The 21,733-nt window shown below is 40.6% G+C and overlaps 3 protein-coding genes across 3 annotated transcripts; 2 read left to right on the top strand and 1 right to left on the bottom strand.

The window, feature by feature from the left end:
- Positions 1-809: 809 nt before the first annotated feature.
- Positions 810-9,884, top strand: LOC145912026 (uncharacterized). Its single transcript, XM_082999454.1, has 11 exons — positions 810-825; positions 1,829-1,960; positions 2,116-2,175; positions 2,266-2,430; positions 2,901-3,059; positions 3,278-3,457; positions 3,947-4,449; positions 4,734-4,914; positions 5,220-7,450; positions 7,809-7,989; positions 8,059-9,884. Exons 1-11 carry the CDS (start codon positions 810-812, stop codon positions 9,882-9,884), a joined length of 5,634 nt encoding a protein of 1,877 aa, XP_082855580.1.
- Positions 9,885-10,498: 614 nt separating this feature from the next.
- LOC145911794 (uncharacterized) lies at positions 10,499-11,273 on the top strand. Its single transcript, XM_082999234.1, has one exon. It carries the CDS (start codon positions 10,507-10,509, stop codon positions 11,044-11,046), a length of 540 nt encoding a protein of 179 aa, XP_082855360.1. The 5' UTR covers positions 10,499-10,506; the 3' UTR covers positions 11,047-11,273.
- A 725-nt stretch (positions 11,274-11,998) lies between these two features.
- Positions 11,999-20,429, bottom strand: LOC145911220 (uncharacterized). Its single transcript, XM_082998488.1, has 20 exons — positions 20,338-20,429; positions 19,902-20,104; positions 19,577-19,703; positions 18,468-18,633; positions 18,016-18,160; positions 17,804-17,886; positions 17,480-17,575; positions 17,241-17,402; positions 16,729-16,831; positions 16,106-16,353; positions 15,796-15,940; positions 15,519-15,690; positions 15,114-15,264; positions 14,890-15,052; positions 14,508-14,638; positions 14,211-14,327; positions 13,953-14,131; positions 12,930-13,284; positions 12,523-12,757; positions 11,999-12,317 (listed from the first exon to the last, which is right to left on the bottom strand). Exons 2-20 carry the CDS (start codon positions 19,927-19,929, stop codon positions 12,226-12,228), a joined length of 2,898 nt encoding a protein of 965 aa, XP_082854614.1. The 5' UTR covers positions 19,930-20,104; positions 20,338-20,429; the 3' UTR covers positions 11,999-12,225.
- Positions 20,430-21,733: the final 1,304 nt, after the last annotated feature.

Raw genomic sequence — 21,733 nt, 5'->3', positions numbered from 1 at the left:
GAGATATCGATTATTTCATCCACCTGTTTCTGTTGCACATCAAGCTATTTTGATGAAGAAGGCCCGCGCATGCGCTCTGTTGCTTGCAACTTCGAATTAGGGTGCTTTGCTGGTTTTCTTCTCGAAACTCGGTTATGCAAGCCTATGTAACAGGTACATAGATCACAGTTAAATACGATATATAAGCACATAATTAAATATTTTGCAATAAAACGAAACATGAAATTAATGCCTCCCCTCTTCCTGTAAAAGAAACAATGACATTTCTTACAGCTGTCACCCAAAATTTTACCTGGTTTGCATGACATTCCTCAGGTTGTCCGTTCATCGTACATTCTCTTTCACCGCCTAAAACTGCACATCTCCAACATATAAGACCGTTGACAACATTCACACCACACAGGACGACCCACAATACGTTCATTGTGCTTTTTATAACAGCTTCTTGACTGTGGATTTTACTATGACATACAGTATTTATGCCCAGCAAAATTCGGCCCTAACTTTTTCTTTGGGAAAAAAATTACATTTCAATAATACCTCTCCTTAACGTGTAATTAAAATCAAAAAATTACAGGTTTGTCGACATTTGTGATCACACCCTCATTCAAACTAACGCAGCCTGCAGGAAAACTCTGCTAAGCTTTAATTCACCACATACCTGACGTTTATATGCAGCTCGCTGTCAAATGCATGTCGCAACTTAACGAATATCGTTTAATAATTGATTTTGCGTACATTAGCTGCACGCATGTTTGGCCAGACGGAACACGATATCATAAATTACTGGAAAGTGTCTTTAATAAAACATGGAAAACAGTCTGGGTTGGAATCATTGCACATTTATTGCCCAGTTACTGTTTCTTGTGTAAAATATAAAAGAAGAAATCAATTAAATTTTGAAATTGAAAAACTAATGCGGTACTTCATACTCACTACATAAGTGCACTATAACAATAATGCACACAGTCTGTATCAAATGCTGTGTCTTTTTGTTAACTAGGAACCCTATGGGGCAATTTCTCTATTTAACAATGTCACTGATGTAGTACAAAAACCATGCGATAAAAATACCCGAAATATTCAAAACAGAGCCGACGATCTTAAGAATATAGCGACGAATAAGTCCTTATCGTATTGGAGATTTCCGCATGCATCTCAAATGAATGTATAACGTCACATTCATTAAGAGCTCTTAAGTGGGCGTTCGCTCAACTAGGTAGCAGTCTAATAGTATAAACATCCAATTATCTAATACCATCAAATGTTCAACTAATTGAACTGATGCTTTAACTATCATCAAATGTTTTCCAGCAGTTGACCAGGGGCATCAGTTGAGTTTAAAGCAGTGTTGATGATTTTCTAAAGTTATGATATTTGTCAGTTTATTAAACAACATGAGTTAAGCGTAAGTCTGATTTATGAGCTTGCTTACAGTATTACATTAGAAACTATTTATCAGTGTGCAAGACTAGTTTTATGGAAGTTACCTGACATGTTATATTTGACAGATATTTTACATCAGTCGATTTTAATACATGTTTGGCGTTTTTATGAGGGTAGTTCCTTAGTCTTCTCTGTGCGATGCGGAATTTAATGCTGCTCTGTTTAATTACATTCTTAAATGTGTTCCATTTTTCTCATTCTGTCGGTAAGTTGTTTTGCATTGTTTTAAAAAATTTAAAAAGGAAATATACGACGACAATCGTTTCTTTATTTACTGTTACATGTTGCTACGTTCAAACAGCGGGTGGCCAACGATGTTACCCAAGAAAAATAAAACTGTCTGAAAGTAAAACCGCGAATTCCAGTGTTTTCGTCATTTCAGACACATGTAATATTGCGGAGTACGATCGCATTAACTGTGGATGGGCGGGAATTCGAAATCAAACCTGCATCAACATCGGTTGTTGTTTCGAAGTAACGACAGGAAAGGTTCCATGGTGCTTTTATCCAACAGGCAAGATCTTGCATGATGAAAAAAATTATTAAACGCTTATTTTCTAATTTTGCCTAAATTATGTTGCTTGTACAAAATATGATTGAATTAAAACAAAAGTTCAGTGCTTGTTCTATTTCCTCATTTAAATTCCAATACATTTATTTTGTACTTAGATTTCCCTTTACCTAAGGTACCGCGTCTTAGTCCCAAAGATGCAGGACTGCTGACTGGAGGTAATTAAAAGTCACAAACTATGCTTTTTAAATCATATGTTTAATATCCAATTGCGAAGAGTGCTTTATTTAATTTTTTTAATCATACAGAAATAAACGAATGTAGAGTGGTGAATTATGCTGAACGCGACAGTTGCGGTTATCCCCGGATTACGTCATCCGCTTGCGAGTCACGTGGTTGTTGCTTTGATTCGGAACAGCAGAGGTTTGCGTGGTGCTTCTACCCCGAAGGATACTTCAGCCCGAGTGGAAAAGGTATTTTGGAACAATAACACCTATGTACAGATAATTGACAGGTAAACGTGAAGGAGCAGAAATATAAATGGAAAATGCAACGTTAGAGTTTTAAGGTTTCTGCTAAACATGTCACTTTCTATTAAAAATTAACTTGCCGCGCTACATAAACAGGCGATAAAGAACAATATGTATATTTTCCGACTTGTTGCAACTGCTGCGCCTCCCGCAGTATGTTATGTGGTTCACGTTTGAATTGTGGTGTTAAACCATGATGAAGTCTTGCTGTATGGCAGACGAAACGTCGGAAGAACGTTAATCAATGCCAGAAGAGCAGTCCTGTTTAAATTGTAGTATGTTTGGCAACAAAAGTAGTACAATATTAATTTCAGCTGCTTTTTTTGGCAGACTAATAGTTTGACAGACGAATCAACCGTTTAAAATACATATGTAGCATATATCCAAATTATCAGTTATTTTGCACTTTACAGCTGCCCAGAAATTTTCCGGTACCGCCATTACAAGCAAAGTGTTTTCTGTCGGCTTGTCTGACAACACCACGAAGACCTTTCATACTTATGCATCTGCAGTAGAATGGCAACTTCTCAAGGCTTTTCGCTACCAACTTCCGCAAGTGAAAGTGGTTAAAGGTTTGTGTCGTAGTTCGCAACAAAACGCATCAACATAAATGTAGGCAAAATGTCATTTTCAATAAAATCTGCATCGGCTCATTGCAAGAATTACGTATTTAGAAACAAACTGTTACAAAGCTGAATTAATAATAGTTAAATAGTTAAATTTTATTTTTATAGGCATTTACTGATAAATTGGGCATCATGATATAAACATTGTGTTTTGCTTATTGCAGTCGAAAACTTTTCTGAGGCGGCAGGATATTCCAGGGCCCATTTCACTGTTGACACTGTAGCTCCCAAAAACCATATTCTGACACTCCAGCAACTAACAGATAGTTCAGTGGCGGCAATTCGAAAGCGTCAAATCGGAATCATGGACTACACAATGTTTATTACTGTTCCAGGTGTAAAAGGTGAGTATTTTTTCCTTTCTGTATGGGTGCAGTATTCATGTATAATTTATTCTGGATCATATTATTTCGCCGCGTACAATAAGGTGTCTCATATTCTACTTACTTTGATTCAACTTAAATAGTTGGAGCAGCATGAGCTTGGAAGCATCGACCCAGCCGCATTCATAAAAGCCTTGCGTCAAATTTAAACTTAGTGGATAAAACATGAGGCAAACTGGTTCAGTTCAATTTGTCGCAATTTAATGCCGCATCGCCACCTAACGTCTGATGCAGTCTGTCACAATCCATCACCTCCCAATGCGACTGTCATCCTACGGCAGGCGGTGATTCTCCATGAGGAAATAACCGTACAAGAGCGCATGACTCGATAAAGTTTATGGTTTTGTCAGTGTCTATGCCATTTCATTTCTTGCTTGGATTGCTCATTCGCGTAGCAGTTTTTTACTCAAAATACAAAATTATTTTATTTGATTGATAACAATCTTGCAGATTTTGACGAGTGTTCAAGAAGTGCGTGGCGTAACACTTGTCATCCAAACTCACTCTGCACCAACACGATTGGAAGTTTCACTTGTACGTGCAAGCCGGGTTATTCCGGAGACGGATACACCCAGTGCGATGACGTCAACGAGTGCGACGTAACTCTTAACGCCTGCCACCAAAATGCCACTTGCACTAATACCGACGGTTCGTTCGTCTGCTCCTGCAAGGATTTGTTTACAGGAGATGGGGTAAAGGACTGTCAGGAAATTATAACCAACAACACTTACTCAACATGGGTGTGCGATCCTTACAAAGGTCTTCTGCCTGTTGAAGAAGGCAACATTATGCCTGTATGCCACAGCAGAGCGAGCTGTGTGTTGCAAGGATTGGTGCACGTTTGTAAATGCAGAGAAGGTTTTATAGGGGATGGTATGGACTGCGAAGATGTGGACGAGTGTGCGTTAAACTTCCACGCGTGTCACGCGAAAGCAACCTGCTTTAACTTGGAGGTAAAATAATTTATGAATATATTTTTTCGAGTGGAATAAAGAAATAGAATGGTTTTGTAATAAATATCCAATCTGGTAACGATGCGGTAACAAAATGTGGAACGATAACAAGAGTTCTGAATTAACATGGCGATGTTTACTTTCTGCTGCAGTTGGTTGGTAGAAAATATCTTTTCGTTTGTAACGTTGGATTTTCTCATCAGAGTGATATCTGCTACATTGCACAATCAGCCCCCAAAAAGCATTTAAATTTGTAAAACCCACTCTGATTTGCGAATTTACAGGGTAGCTATCGCTGCACCTGTATGGAAGGGTTTACTGGTGACGGATACAGTTGTGATGATATTGACGAATGTGACCTTGAAGGAACGTGCAACGAAAACTCCCAGTGCATCAACTCATACGGCGACCATGAGTGCCGATGTTTTCCTGGTTTTGCCCAAAATGAGGACGAGGAATGTAGAGGTGGGCCTCCAGTAATTTTACTCAACTGATTGTGACCAACTATCATCGTATTGTAAGATTTGACTTTCTTAAATGTGCACTTGGACCATGCACGCCCCGCGTGTCCTGTAAGTTTAAACCTGATTTATCGTATATCTCAGTCTAAGGTCGAAAAAAAAGTTTTGTTACGAATTGACTGTGATGAAATTATAGATTGTGTACCTAATAGTTTGCGCTTTTTCAGAAAAATGCCTACATAGGTTTTTGCGACAATATTTTTACTCCGATTTTAAAATGTTCTTTGAACTTACCGACATTTTTTTTAGAGCAAACAATATTGTTCGGAACAATACCCATCGTCGAATCACTTTACAAAATGCTAAACGAAAAAGACGAATCGTATCCGACCCTCATTAAATTTGTGGAGGAACAGCTAAGTCTCTTATATTCCTCCGTATTTCAAGGAGACGTAGACGTGGCTTTCGTGGCATCGGGGAATGACTCGTTATTTAAACACGTTATTGTCCTTACTGGCGAAGATTCGCACGATATTACGGCTGCGGGTTTTAACGAATCGGTTTTATCGGAAGTTTTCATGAGACGCAAGGAATCAAACGTGCAGCCGGCAATTGCGATTGGCGGTTTCGATTCACTAGAAATTATCGAACTGGATGACATCGCAGAAATCATTGCAAAACTTCCTGAAACGAGTGACCTCAAAGACGAATTAAACGAGGTTTTGGAGAAAACCGTATTAAGCAGAGAAACGAATACTTACGCAGTGGCTTCTGTTCAAGTAAATCCAACGATATACAACCTGTTTAATGACCCCAACATCAGCAACAACTCATCCGACTCTTTGGATAGATTTAAAGCCAAATTGGAAAGAGATCTTTATTTGGCCTACTCACATCATGCTCCACAAGTCGAAGGCGTGGAAGTGATAGATTTTATGCTTGGCCGAAGACGTGACGAGAAAGGTTATGGGAAAAAGGGCTTAAGTGTCGAATTTGCGGGGTCACTTGTATATTTAGAAAACTCAGATGTACCGCAGCCTGGAACACAAAATTATTCATTAATTCTGACTCTGCTGGAGGAAAAAGTAAGAAGCTCGTATTCTATGCTTGTCAATAAACTTTTTGATAAAATAGACCGAAAAATAAAAGGTTTCAAAGCTGCTCAAAGGGATTTGCGATATAAAGATGAAAATAGTAGCGGAAGTGGAGATGGAGAGGAGGATAGCGACGAAGACGAAACATCTGATGAAGACTCGAAAAAAGAGTCCATTCCCGAATCGTTGGTTGAAGTGGCGGTTACTAATATAACTTGGTCCAAAGAAATGACCCGGAATGTTATTGAACACACAGTTGCTTTCAAATTACCAAAATCGTCTAAAGAGTGCACAGAAACTATATTGAATGCGATTGTCAGCGTTAACGCGAGCTACAGCAGAACCGAGTTGAACCTTTCGTCGACGATATTCCGTAGTATTTTCAATGAGATAATGTCTGCGGAGTGCAACGCCACTTTCCAAAAATACGCGATGCTGTTGAGTTTGACTGCTGAAGACGTCCGTCTTTTGTTTGGAATAGCAGGCATTTATGTCACACGTAGCTTTGAGCTATCACCTATGCCAGTTGATGTAATGCTGACCAGAAGACCCACGATGGGAGATTTGGTGGAATTTCTTGAGCAAGAAACAAACGACACCAGAGTTAACAGATCTGACCGACAGTGTGATAGTTTTTGTTTTGCAAAGCATCTCATCAAGCTGAAAACTACAAAGGATGCCGAGGGGCAGGAAAAAGCATTGTTGTTTTCTTTTCAAAAGTTTCTTTCAAACGACCAGCTTCTAATTTCCCGGGGTTTCGTAGGCATTCCCACTCAACTAGAAATTTTAAGAAATTTTGATTCCAGAAAGGAACCAGATGAGAATGATCAAGAAACGAAGAAGTTTCAGGCTACAACTTCAGTTGCATCCAACGATTTATCAAATCTAGTCATGTCATTTGAACAAGAAACTTTAACGTACAAAGCAGTCGTTGTCCTGTTAGAAAAAGTTTTGCAATCAATTTACCAAGTGCCTCTTTCGCTTCCACTGCTGAAAAATGTTTCTGACTTTAAAAACGTGGATATTGAAGTGACCGACGTTAAACTCTCAGTTGAAGCCAATGTAACCCTTATATCTTTGAGACATTTTGTAGCAGTGAAGGGAAGGAACCTGTCAACCTTTGACGTAGCGACTTTTATGGATCTGTACAAGAACGGCGTTAATACTACAAAAAGAAATATGTTTAGTACCGAACTACAAAACGTCATTATGTTGCAATACATTAAACCACTGAAGATTCTTTGTCACCCAGAAACGGGCGAGATTATGGCATCGAGTGGTGTAAAAGAATGCGGAGAAGATGCTTGGTGTGCATTTAATGGCTCGTTCTACAGCTGTCAGTGCAATAAAGGATTTGAGGGCGATGGGTTTGAATGTGAAGATATTGACGAATGTGAGACGGACACGAATGCATGTGACATATTTGCTGAATGCGAGAACGAAGAGGTGAGTCAAAAGCAAATTAATTTTTATATCAAGGTTAGCACAACAAGGACGAGCGAAACTTATGTTCTATTTATAATACGAAATAGACAAGAAGTACCTTGAATTTTACCAGGCTGATCTAGTTTTTATCAAGTGCTAATTGTCTGTACTATGATTATTAAAAATATGGTGATCGCCAGATTGTTTTGTGCGGTTGGGGTTTAGATCTACACACATGCAGTATTTTCTTTATGTTTTACCAAATTTCATCATTTGTGAACGGTATAAGTGTACATTGTTTATTCTTATTAGCAAAAAGTTTTAAATGCTGTACAATTCGTACCTTATCATAACTTTGCTTTCAAACATGTTCAATTAGGGAGATTACGAATGCGAGTGCGAGGACGGGTTTGCCGGAAACGGTTTTTTGTGTCTTGACGTGGACGAGTGTGACGAGGGCACTGCCGGTTGTCATGCCAACGCAACGTGCGTCAACAGCCAAGGAGGAGTGGAATGTGAATGCATGGACGGTTTCACCGGGAATGGCAAGCAATGCATCGGTCAGTCTGTGGATTTGCCCGTTTGAACATTATTAACATTTTACATATTTGCGCTTTACTACATTGCAGAAACGTCCAACTTCTACGGACTGATCAGACTTAACTCCTCGTTGAACTATCAGCCACAGTTGGGCAACGCATCAAGCGACATCTTCCAAATGCTCTCGGAGGCTGTGGCCACGAAGCTTGCCAGTCTCTATACTCTTGGACCTCGAATCAATGCGTCAGTGACTGTTATCTCCTTTCTGCAAGGCAGTATCTACGCGGAACACGTAGTAACCATGATTGGGAAGGGCGCACACGAAATTGACGCTGCAACCCTAAACAAGACTTTCGTTGAGTCAGCTAACGCCTTCATTGATGAATTCATGTTGTTTGATAACTATCCTGAGACATTGTATACCGTTGCTGGGGGCTGGATTGAGTCCATGTTGAAATACAGAAATAGAAGTGATCTCGAAGTTGGTATTTTCGGCCGAAATGAATACGAAAATGAAGCAAGGTGTATTACAGCCGGTGTTCGAGTAAATGAGAGACTGCGTGAACTCTATGCAAAGGACAGTTGGTGTGCAAGTGACGAGTTTGTCGCTAAAGTAAAACGGGACTTGTTCAAAGCATACTCGCAAGTTTATCCCAAAGTGCTTGGAGTCAAGGTGGACAAAATCTCCGCACAAAGTGATCAGCTCGTGACGTTGATGAACCCTACACCTTGGACGGATAAAGCAAGTGTAAGATTTTCTGGCTACGTTGTGCTGACTGACTTGTACAAATTTGTGGAAAACGTAAGCAATGCAAATCGACACTTGCTAACTACTTTCATTGAATCAGAGTTAACGAGAGCTTACTCCAACTCTATTTCTGGTATTATTCAAGGTAATAATTGCTCCCAAATATCATATTCCAACAACAGTTGCTCTGGAGACTGTAAACAATCTTTGTTAACTGTGAGAGTTCTCAACCTACAAAATGACTCTTCCGAAGCAGGCCTGTTAACAGCTGAGCACGAGGTGAACATCAATTTTCCAACAGCAAGTGACCTCTGTGCCGGGATTCTGATGACTGCCGGGCTTACCACGTTCACGCAAAATGACATTGAACTTATTCGATCAATCGAATCAATTATCTCAACCGAAGATTCCAGTTGCTCTGGTTTGCTCGAACGTGTGTTTGCAATAACCGACCTCACCTCCACAAACTTAATAGAAGGTTTTTCCAAAGCTCTAAACGACCAACAGCCTTTCGAAATCTTGTTTTCCTCTCCGTACGATGTTCGTAAGCAACAAACATACCAAGTTACGTTGGATGCAATACTTCCTAAGGCCCGGGTCATAAAGTGTGAAGAAATAATAATATATCACACTGTCACGTACCTTGATGAATTTGAGGAAGAAATTAATAACTTTGATGCCTTGGAAGACATTTTTGAAGTTTTTACCAACGGCGACACTTCCAGTTTGTCGTACGCAGGTTTCCCATTTGATATAAGCATGAAAATAATCGCTAATATCTCCTTGTTGTGGCCCACCACAAAACAGATAGTTTCAAGCACATCTCAATCCAATCAGGTTATAATGAAATCATTTTTACCTGCAAACGTGTCTCCGACATTTTATCAGCTGGGTGACATAACAGATTTTACCACACCTAGCAACAACCAACCACCGGCTTTTAGAACTCTTTCCCGTGATTTAAAACTTGCCGCCACCTTCCTGTTGGCTTCTCGTAACTTCACGCTTGAAACCATATCTGACCTTTTGCTTGTGCTCGATGATTTAAGTTCCCCCGTCCGGTCCCTCATACTATCCTTAATTTCCTCAACAGGAGATTACACCACATTCGGGATTAATCGAATTGTCGGCGACTTAATTGTAGCAGGTATCGAATTAAACTTGTAACATTTCTGTGTAGCTGTTAAATCAATTGTTTTTATGTAGTTCCACTTGGTGCTGTATTGTTTTGTAAATGCATTTTAATAGATGAGCACAAATACACTTAGAAAGTAGCGGGTTTTGTAATGCAATCTTTTGGAAATGACAACTTTCACGCATAAGTAATTGCCGGAAACGATGCGTGAAGCCAGACAAGTCACGTGATCTGGTCACGCGCCGCGCCGCAATGACTCAAACGTGCGATGTTTACAAAGCAAGCCTGCGTGCTGTTGCCTCGTTTGCAGTGTAGTGTTGGAATGTAGTCACTTTACTTGACGAGACAGGGTCTGATAAAAAGAAGTCATGGTAAACATTAAGTGGGTATTCAAAAACCAATGAATGTGTGGTGTTGCAAAGCTAAAACAGGTATACTGTACTAAGACAGATAGTTCCATCATGGTATTCAAGCGGAAGTACACCATTACCCAAGCAGAGCAGTATTGGAGTGATAGATTGTGATACACTTACATTGTAATTGCTGTTTATTGTAGAACGTACGTAGCACTAATATGTATTCAAGTGTCTTTTAATAAAAAAAACAAGCTTTTACAACTTCAACCCAAAATCTCTTGTTTATCAGAAAGGTGCAATGAAATATTTATATGTAACCGCGGTGATTGTTGCTCTTGCAACCCTGACACAATCGTACCCTTTTCATGCTTCATGCAAGCTGGAATGGACATTTAAATCGTTGACATGTGAAAACGTACACGATAAGCTGATAGCGCAGATAAAAGCATGGACAGGACCTGGTGGCTGTGATTCTGGCGGCGAAAAATGCCTTTACAAATTGACCGAGGATACTGATAATGAAATCAAGGCAACTCACACCACGCCTAAGAGTAAGTTCGTGGACAATTTGTGGATGAAGTTTTACCCGGTCAAGTCCCATCAACAAGATTTGCGGCTGGGAGATGTGCAGGTTTTTGAAAAGGCTGGGAATGCCGGTTGCAAAATAGAAGCTTTCTCCACGTCGAAAGTTTTCTACGCTGTTCTAGATTTCGGGACAAATTACTGCAACCTTCACAATCTGATAGTTGGTTGTGGCTTTGCCGAAGGTTCGTTCGTTGAGGAGACTGGCAATGACGAGTGCACACAATACTCCTCGGCGAATTGCGACAAATACTAATTCTTCTAATAATAAACAAGTTACATTGTGTACCGAAAGCTGTAATGCTTATTGCCCCCATTTTCAAATGCTGACGCAAACGTTTGGTTGAACGCTATGCATGTGTGTTAAATAATTGGATTCTTTAAATGAACTTTTGCTGTGTTGATCGCTGAAACGTGTGATTGTTTTGGCCCACTTGCCTTCGGAATGAATTTACACAAGCACAAATATACTTTAAAAAGTGATATGTTTGGTAATTTATGGTTGTTTTGGTAAAATGGTAATAAGCAATTTCTCGCTCGGACCGATTTCTGTCAAGTCACGTGACTATATATTTATTATCATAAATACTGTATTTTATAACCCTTTAGGTGTTGCGTAACCGCAACATTTGGTACAATGCCTTTTCATACCTTATGCAAGCTTGTATGGGAATTTAAATTGTCGACATGTGACAAGCTGCAGGCGCAGATAATAGCACAGACAGGACCCAGTAGTTGTGATTCAGGCGGCGAAAAAATGCCTTTACGAACTTATTGAGGATACTAATAGCGACATCAAAGCCACTCACACCACGCCAACAAAAAACATATGGACATTTTGAGGATCAAGTTTTCCTACAAGTATTGATTTCTGGTGAGACGAAAGGGGGCGACTGCAATATAAGAGGTTTCCACCTCAAGCCTTTTCTATGCTTCTGTGGGGTAGGGTTCGTACGTTGAGGATATTGGGAAATATAAATTCACGGAGTATTCATCAGCGGATTGCGTGTATTAAGAAACAGAATGAACTTTGTGCATTAGTGACTTTTTGCTGTGTTAAAAATGGTCGGTGTTGACTGCGTAAGCCAACTTGCTTTTTTTGCAGCTGCTTTGTTTGTATTGTTTAAACCGCAAAATATTACATTACAGTGCAACGTGAGTAGTATATAACAAGTAGATATTAGAAACGATATAATAAATTTGGCTTTTCAATTTGACACATTGACTTTGTGGCTGTATAACTGTTTGGCATAGCAAAAATGTTGGCACCATAGGCAAAGCAAGAAATGAAATACAAAAAAATATTAATAAATTTGGAAATCTACTCTGGCCGTGTGGTGTGTTCTGGCAGAACATGCAAGTAAGCATCAAGATAGGCAGGCAAACTATACATAGCTGCCGTTATTTGTAAACTAGAAAAAATCCGAGGTTGCTTTCAAGCGCTAAGCCATATAGATAGATGACGAGCATTAGTTGGACCGCGTGGTTTGGTGACAGACGTGTAAATACGATTTGATGATGGTGGCTCTAAAAATAATAAATTGAATGGTAAACCAATCAATAATGGCCTAGTGATGAGACAGTTACTGTAGTTAAACTGCAACTAAAGTGACAAGCTAATTTGCATTATACAACAAATTGTCGACTTTGGGGCAAATAATTCAAAATTTGTGTTTTAAAAAAAGAATAGCAAAATTGTGAGGCCATTTTAATCGCCATAATTTACGCTCACCCGTTTTTGGAATTAAATCCTTAACTTTGGAGAGTATTTGTTCGGAAATGTGAAACATTGTGGGAAGCAATGCGACTATTCCTGGAAACTGTTCCAAAAGATCACTGGAAAATGTTGCTGTTACCGTTTCGTCTGTCATGATTCGTTTTGAAAAGCGTTGAACAACCTCATCTTGACCAAAGGCAAAGTCGCGAGCTAACATGTGCCTCCATCTCTCCATAAGGTTGTACACGTCCTACGTCACAAACCATGACTGAGCGTTTTGTGAAGGGAATATTTCCATTCATATTAGATTCACAGACGAAAGCAAAATTCTGTTAAAACGCTATAGAAACCCTTCGACGAACAGTGTGTAGAATAACATGAAATGCTAATAACCCTGCCGCACCGAATGACGTCATACTTACCTTTGCCAAGTACAAATGCTTCGATGGGGCCACAGTCGGGTTTGTCGTAAGTCGAGAAACGATTCGATCCTGCAGTGTAGAACGGCAAGCTCCTAACTCTAAAATTAACTCCGCAAAATGCCGGTAATTATAAACAAAATCTTTTTCCTCCTGCTTTCTTGCTTTTATGACGTCATCGTCGTCGTCCACTGTCGTCACGAGATCAACGTGTGAAAAGGTTACGTCACTGGGAAGAAGGGCAATCCCCCCATGGGGGAGCTGGTGGGTGCTGCTTGGTATAGAGGGCTGAGGTCTTGGGGATGGGTTCTTTTGGATCTGAGTCGCTTTGATGGCTTTGCATAGCGATCCAAGCAAACTGATAAAAAAACTTGCAAAGGTTTGATCCAGTAAAGTATTTCATTCTTAATCCTTTACGCTGATGCAAATATTAGCTTGTATTTAAATTATGAGGGACTTGTTCATCTTTATCTTTATGTTTTCGTTTTCATTTTTCTTCTTGTGCTGTTAAGTAATTAGACAAAGGGTGACGCTTGGCACCGAAAGCCTGAAGGTTAATCCAGCGTCCCCCTGCCCTTGGTCTAATTACATATACAATATATGTAATTAGACCAAGGGTGACGCTTGGCACCGAAAACCTGAAGGTTAATCCAGCGTCCCCCTGCCCATACTCTCGCATTCCCCATCTTTTTATTGCTGAAATAGTTTGGGCAAAAATAAACCAATGAATGAATGAATGAGGGGACAAAATGATGCACACAACTGCATACAGTTGTACACACTGTTTCGACTTGTAAGATCCAGAGATACAGTCTCCAGTTTCATTAATGAGTCCTTACAGTCCGAAAAAGTGTGCACTAATGTCTGCAATGTGCATTAAAATATTCGTACAACTTATATTTTAGTGCCATATACCATTCAAAAAACGGATATTTAAATATTTTCGAATGTAAATAAATATGTTTTATGTAATGAATTTAATAAGGCACAGGATTACTTTCCCCTATATCAAAACACATTAACTACCTGACAGTAGTACAGCGAGGTGTCTGTTGCGTCCGCGTGGTGGCGCCCACAATTCGTCGACGCATGACGTTGCTTGCGCAGCGGAGCATGACGGCCATGTGATTGGCTGCAAATTCACACCACTCATCCTCGCACATTCGAAGACGTTGTCGCAATGACTCTAACTCTTTGCCAAGCACCTATTCATAACAGACGCTGTTGTATGGACTTCACATTATCGTTTGTTGTAAATAGATAGAAATTTTTATTTTCTCACACCTTATGCAATAGGTTTCCGGAGGGTCTTGGTTTGTTTCTGTTCGTGACCGTTGTCTTTGTAGGAGAAGGCGTATCATTTGCAGCCAAAGAAGCGGCCGGTGGGTTCGGTGGTGCAACCTGATGGCATACCGATTATGGAACGCACGTTATGGCACGTTATACAATATAAACCAAGGGGACGGTAACCGTTTAAACGCGTTGCACTTGTAAACCACTTGACGAGCCACGAACGATCACCCCGCGTGCCAGGGGTAGCCGATCTCTGTTGTAAACCTTAAGTTTATAAGTTAACTGTACCTGGATATTTTGTGTCGGTGCAGGCAATTTCAGATATCTGGTCACAGAAAGCAGAGCTCTATTTTGGGCTTGAACCAAACCCCCAGTGCTGCCCACTGCGGCACCAGTCCCTGTTGTGACGTAAAGCCTTCCTAAAATAAACGGAAACCCAAAACGTATAAATTTGTTGTAACAGTCAAAAATAACTGATTGATTTTTTGGGTACCATTAGCATAATTACAGATGATGTATATAGAAATGACCTGACAAGAAGATCGATTAATGCCAAACTGTTCCAAAATACCAATTTACTGCTGATTGCCACTCAAAATCGATAGAGTTGGCAAGGAAAATGTTCGCCGGCATGTTGTAATAATTTCGTTCTACGTCGAACATGTCTTACCTGTCTTGGTGTTTGGCATCGGTTTTCTCCTCAACAATCCCAAAGCCCGTCTGTACTCTTCTTCTGTTATGAAAGTCCTCACTTGGAGAAATTCAACTGCGCAGGTCTGGCGTGCACGCTTCGTCACCAAGCCAGCCTGGATATTCTCGCGAAGTTGTCCACTCTGCATCGCGTACTTGCATTTAAGGAACTTGGATACCTCCAGTTAACAGTGCTAACTCTACCTGATACAGGAGCCATATTTGTTCCACAGTTTCCGGATGAAGACAACGACATTGGAACACAAGCTGAGAGTTTGTGATATCCATGCCATTTCCGCCCCCGCCGATCCGCTTGAGGGCGTGCTCCACAACTAGGCCGCGGATTTTCTCGATTCTAGAACCATATGGTCATCGATTAATGTCAGTACATTGCAATATTTTCGTAATTCGTGGAATTAAGTGTGGAGCAAACAGTGAAAATGAGTACGCTGAGTACGAAGGACCCTCGTATAATGGAGCGACTCCTCTTTAACATGACCATCTGCGTTGCCCGATTAATTATCACCTTATTCCCAAAAAACACACTCAAAATCATCCCGTATACCTATTATTTATTTAAAGCTTTAACCAACGATACAAACTTCTTGCCTGTCGATCGCTTTGCACAAGACACGTGACTCGTGGACGACGTGACTGAAGAACACTCTGGCTACCCTTTCTCTGATCTGCTGACCCGTCACGTGTAAACTAGAACCCCACGTCACTGAAGGTTGGGAAGGAAGAGTGACGTCATCGACCGTGACATGGATGGAAATTGTAGCTATCAAGGTACGTAAAAAAATATTTTGATTGCGTAATTAGAATCATTGAGCGCCCAAACAAACAAACGATCAAAAACTGAATACAGTTCACGAATGTCAACAACCTCCTTTCCGCCGCACGGTGTCTGTGCGCAGCTTCCACGAATCACGTGTTGGAAATGACGTCACGGGTGCGCCATCCAGTGATATGGAAGTATAACCACGGGACTTGGCTGAACGGGTCTTCAGTCTGTCGCGAAGTGCACTGGGCTAAAAGATTAGTTTTGAAATTATAAACCAAGCAAAAATTGAAACAATTTTTCCAAGTCCACATGGTATTTTTGGGCATAACACAAACAACCTTGGTAGACGTGTTATTTCGGCATTTACATTGGCACAGATACATCATCGTATGTAGAAAAACAAATTAATTACCAGAAATCTCGCCGGGGGTGATCCCTCCACTGGTAAACTGCGTGACGTCACAATGCTCCCATTGTCTCCGACGCGCGCGGTTCGAGGTGTGATTTCCGTTGGGGCGAAACCGAGGTTTTTTGATTCGATGCTCATTGTTGACCCCATAACAGCGAGGTGGCCGATTTTTTTGTACGGGGGGTAAGTGAAGGGGGTTTGTGGGGGCAAGGGGGTTCCCCACGTCATTTTGGGAAACATGTCCGCGCGACCTGAAATGTAAATGACGCATTACTTTACAAATAACACCAAACACTAATTGAGTTGCGTAGGTTAGATATTTGGGTAATACAGCTTATAGTTGTCATCCTTGGTTTTGCAATAGGTCATGTATTAACCGCAAACACAGCAATAGGTTCAAATCCAATCGGAAAAAAATGCTAACATACCACAGAAACTAATCACGGCTGTGAGGATAAAGTCAAACGATTTTAAATAAGTTATTATTCGTCTCTCCGTACGTTTCAAAAGTCAATTTGAGTCACAGTTTGACGTCAAACGTGGAATAACGTTTCGAAACAGATGGCGTCATAATCCACAAGCGTTCCCAGTTCGCCCGAAGGACATTTCATGGAACCTGTATTTACCTTGATTGACATCGACTCGAATCAACCAGCGCTGTTGTAATACTTCAACCACCTTGTTCAAGCCGCACGCCTGAAGGCTTTTCCACAATTTCCGTAGCAGCTCCTGCATGCACGGCAAAATCCCTTGCAATCTTAGCGTCATAAATTATGCATCTAGTCGAACACAGGGAAGGGCGTAAATAGTTTGTCCTTGTACGCTAATTCATTGCCCCGTGCATATAAGAGGAGCTGTACGTGATTAAATTAAAAAAAGCTTTGTCAAAATTTAATGCAAATGTTGTGAATGCTGGCTAACCTCCAAACCGCCGGTTGACATAAACAGCTTGACGGCGCTTATTAGATATTTGGGTTAAGTGATGCAAATGGCATGGCATAAAATTGCCGTGGATATCTACACCTCAAACGACAGAAAAAAAATTTTGTGCGTATTGCATATAGGTATATCACCAGAGCATTACATCTGTGACACTGTATGAACCGAAACAGTCAAATCGATTCAATTTACAACTCACTTCCAACGTGATTGTGCTCCCAAATATCGCCACATGATCAGACGACACATCACACCCGACTAAGTCCGTTTGTTGGGCCCTGTCCACCGTAGAAGCGCCCTCTAGTTGTGCGCCAAACGCTGAACCATTCGAAGCGAAGGGATGTCCTTCGTAATCAACCATCTGCTCCAAAAACAAAATAATTACCTTAGTTTTTCTCTTGTCGTCTGCGTCATAACCTTAAGGTTATAATGACTTACGTCAGCAACTGGAACTTGCACCACGGGTCCAGCGGATCGCGGTGTTTCTGGTGGAGCTGTGATTGATGCCTGCACGTTGACGTCTGCTGATACATCCTGTGACATGAGGCGTAATCAGCATTGAAGAGAAAAGCCAAGGTTCTGCGCTACTGTTGTATTTCTCATTACAGTAATTTGATTCAGATTGCTCCTCTATAAATATCATAAAAAAATTGAAAACTGAAATGAAATGTGTGCCTATCACCATTCCGTTTTAGTTTTGGGAATAATAACTTTTTAAGTGGATTTGTACAAGTGTCCCTGACCCCTTTACGTAACACAAACCGTGTTGTCTTTATTGAGTTCCACATCGGTGACAATCGTGGAGGTTCCGGGCTTCACAATTTCCGAAGTTTTCAGCAAATGATCTGACGAAAGTTTTGCGTAAAAACACCAGACCCTTGGTTTAAATTTAAAACTAAGCCACACACTATACGTTTGCCTCAAGTTGTATAATGGAATTCTTCTGATAAAAATCCGTTAATATCTTGACTTACCGACGTGGGTGCGCAAATGAATGGGCGAAATTGGGGGAAATTTTGGAGGTCCATCACCGAGTATTTCTTTGTGGTTGATGTCGACGTCCGTTCCGTCACGTTGCTCCGGTATTTGGGGCAAAGAGCAGGTGGTGGACTCCACTACCTAGTATTATAAATTAACATACATCATGATTGACATGACACAACGAAGGATTTTGTTCTAGTTATGCAGAATGATCAGCTCGATTGACGTCATGTCTTCTCATTAAAACTTCAATTTACGCACATTCGAATGATGGTTTCCAAATGAATATGCTGCATTATGAAAACCAGCGTTTATATATTTGGCATTACAAAGGTCCACACACCTGTTATTGGTAGCACCACAGTGTCTTAATCAATATTAAATTGCTACGAATGGCAGAAATGCAACAAACCATACGATAAACACTAAACCAAAATACGGTGACCTTGACTCTTTGTTGTGCTGGGGTGTTGCGCTGCTTGGTATTGGCGGCGTATTCCCACCACGTGTGCATCGCCTTTCTCCTCTGCTCCATGAAGTTGACCAAGCTACTACCTTCCACCACTGTTCCCGTACTTGAGAGCAAACCCCTCTCTGTACCGGTCTTTGCTCTGAAAGCACATTTACATTACTTTTAAATATACAACATATGGACTGCGGTTCCCTCATTTTGCCAGAATCTTGCCTCAACTGAGCATTGTGTTTCTACTACCGACACCAACACGGACCTGCTTTTCAGAACAAACTTAGCATTTAACATGTAACTATTTAGTGACGATTTGGAAATACAAATCTAAGCATTTTGATTTTTCCTCATTCGAATATTTTCGAAAATTTGATAATCTTTTTACAGTGGTCGCAAAACATCGCACGTACCATTTGCATTTTTCATGTAGCGATATAATTTGATTATTGTGTGGTTGTTTCCCATTTTCGTGCATAAATCTTAACGACAATGGACATTTTCCGTCGTTTAAAATTTAAGATTTGCACATTGCGTGTTCCGGTTTCAATATTCGGATTCGGTATCCATGTTTGGATTCGGACAGGCACGTTTTATAGAAAATTAACTGTTTGCCTCGTGCATAAACTGAGCGGCCCTCTGAGGTATCTTTATGACGTGTCTTACCATCCTTAAATTTTCCACGACGGTCTTTAGTTGCATTTAATCATTCAATGTCACAACTTCGCTTAACGCAATCTGAACATTTATCAACATGGATGAAAATGTTGAAAAAAAACCCGGCTTGTTGCAACTTTAATGGCGAAATATTTCCTCCTATGACAAGTGCGCATCCATTTAGTCACAGTGCAGTGTTTCTGCCCCACAGCGCCGAGTTTGATTAGGCCACGCAGCTAGGTGAAAAATATGTTTCACACAAAATACGAAGCAAGCGAAGAATGGTGTATGCATATCGATCGACTGGATTATATATTATTACCGAGTCAGGACAACACAAATAAACTTGACTTTCTGACTCGCTAACTGGACTTTTCCCATAAAACTTCAACAAATAATCGAAAACTATTACATTATTTCTGATAAAAACTTACTTGCATTCGTACAATAGTGATTCCACCTCCCTACCAGACAGGCCAATGTAACCAAGTAACATTCGTAGGTCGCGTCGGCGTAGGTGCATTGATACGTCACAAAGAAACTCTTCAACATCGAGAGTTTCTTACAAAGGATATAATGCATGTTAAAAAATGCATAAACATGAACATTTACACATAACAATGCATGTTGAACAATAAGGTTTTATAGCAAAGCGTTATAAAACGAACCAGATTTTTCCATGTTGTTTGGTGTAAATGTGAATTACTATATGCTCTTTATCATTTTGCAAAAACATTACACAAGTATTGATCAACATACCATTCATGAACACGTATTCTGGGTCCATGTTGCAGTTTCCAATGCAGAAAAGAAACACTCCAATACACTGCTAATGGTAGACGGCTATTCGGCTGCAATGGTCTTTTTGCACCACGAGACAAAGTCGAAACACAAGTTTGCTTTCAGGAGGTTTGCAAACAATGCAGATCAACAGCACTGAAAATGCTTCTGATGTATCGCGCCTAAACAATCAATCAGTTCTGTGTGCAACAGTACGAAGTTATAGCACAATAGTTTTTAGACAATACAAAAGGCGGTGTTAACTATGTATGTTGTATCTTCTATATAAATGCATTGCGCTATTGCGTTCTGCATTAACTTCTACATCGTTTTAACAACCTTCATCTTACGGAAAAAGTATCAATTTTTCCTCTGTTATACTATTGTATGCCTACCATGTCACATATTAACTCACGCTAAAATTCCGACGCCGCGACCTCCACGAATGCTCGGCCGCTATTTCCGATTCGCTTACGGTTCGGATTACCTTTCGAAAATGTAGCGAAAGGGTTTTAAGTTTCACAGTCGGCCACCAGATCCCGGTAACTGTTTCCCAGTGTGGGCAGTAGGCGGAGAAACCCAGTTATACTGCGAGGCATCCACAATAGCCAAGCTTGTAACGCACTTCGCCGCGCGTGTAGTCTGGGGATTGTGAGCCTTCAGGTCGTGTTTTGATGGCCACACGGACCCACGGCGTGCCACAATGCTAGCGTATTGTGATAACTCGCAGTTTATTGGCCCAACAGAGTGGCAGCAATATACAGAGGTTCGGGGCTTTGTGTTATGTAGCGTCGGTGTAGGGAATAGCCTCTTAGAAGGTTATTGGCGTGGGACAAAATAACTGTCTGACTTTCAACATTGTTATTTTGGGCTTGACTGGCACAAGATTATGAAAAACACAGTTGGTGTCTTTGGCACTGGTGATACTAGAAACGCATTCATATGATTTTTACTTAAAATTAATCGTGGTAAATTTGCCACCCGTGCTATTCTTGGAGATATGCGAGCATCAACTTGCATATCAAATTTAATCAAATTACCCAAAATCCAAACAAGAAACAATGTGGAGTTGGGATCAGAGTTAAAATTGGACACTATACTTCAGGCCCAAACCAAAAAAATTCATTGGAGCTTTGTGACGCAACGTTTGTTATGTACACCTGTTGATTGACCAACGTAACACCTGGCACGCCACGTCATTGGTTTAAAAATGCAGGCTGATTTTTTCAGAACGGTTAAATTATGGTCCTTGATTATGTGTTGTTTTAGATCTAACAACGTTCAATCAATCATTTTTGCAAACATGCTTCCAAACATCACACCTACAATATAGCCACACGAATGATACGCACGCGATAGATAGTACACTTGTAAATTCTGTAAGTGGTGCGATGCCTTTCGCAGAGGTTGCAGAGGCACACGTGCGTATACACATTTATGCCAAGGAAGTTAAAATACGACGCAAATTCTAAAACTTTAACCCGAATCCGATCTGTAAATTCCGGGACCTGAGCTACAAATCATGTGTGAACAACCAACAATATAAATCCCTTTCCCTTTATTGCGACGCGGCACAAGATACCTTTGTGCACTGACGGCGATTGAGCGGCGGGCGACGAAATTTCCCTACCGCTGTCCCAATATTTGTAGTCTCAAGAACAAACCAATCAACAATGCCACAGCCATCACATCCCCATTACGAATCGCAATCGTATGAGGATCGAAAAGAAATTACCGATTACTGCCGTCCCGCATCTGGCGTTATGTTGTCATCAGCCCACTTGATTGATCAAGTTTACCGGTCGTGACTA

This window comes from Ascidia mentula, chromosome 8 (genome assembly GCF_947561715.1).
Source record: "Ascidia mentula chromosome 8, kaAscMent1.1, whole genome shotgun sequence".
Lineage (NCBI taxonomy): Eukaryota > Metazoa > Chordata > Ascidiacea > Phlebobranchia > Ascidiidae > Ascidia > Ascidia mentula.
This window is presented reverse-complemented; position numbering and strand designations above follow the sequence as displayed.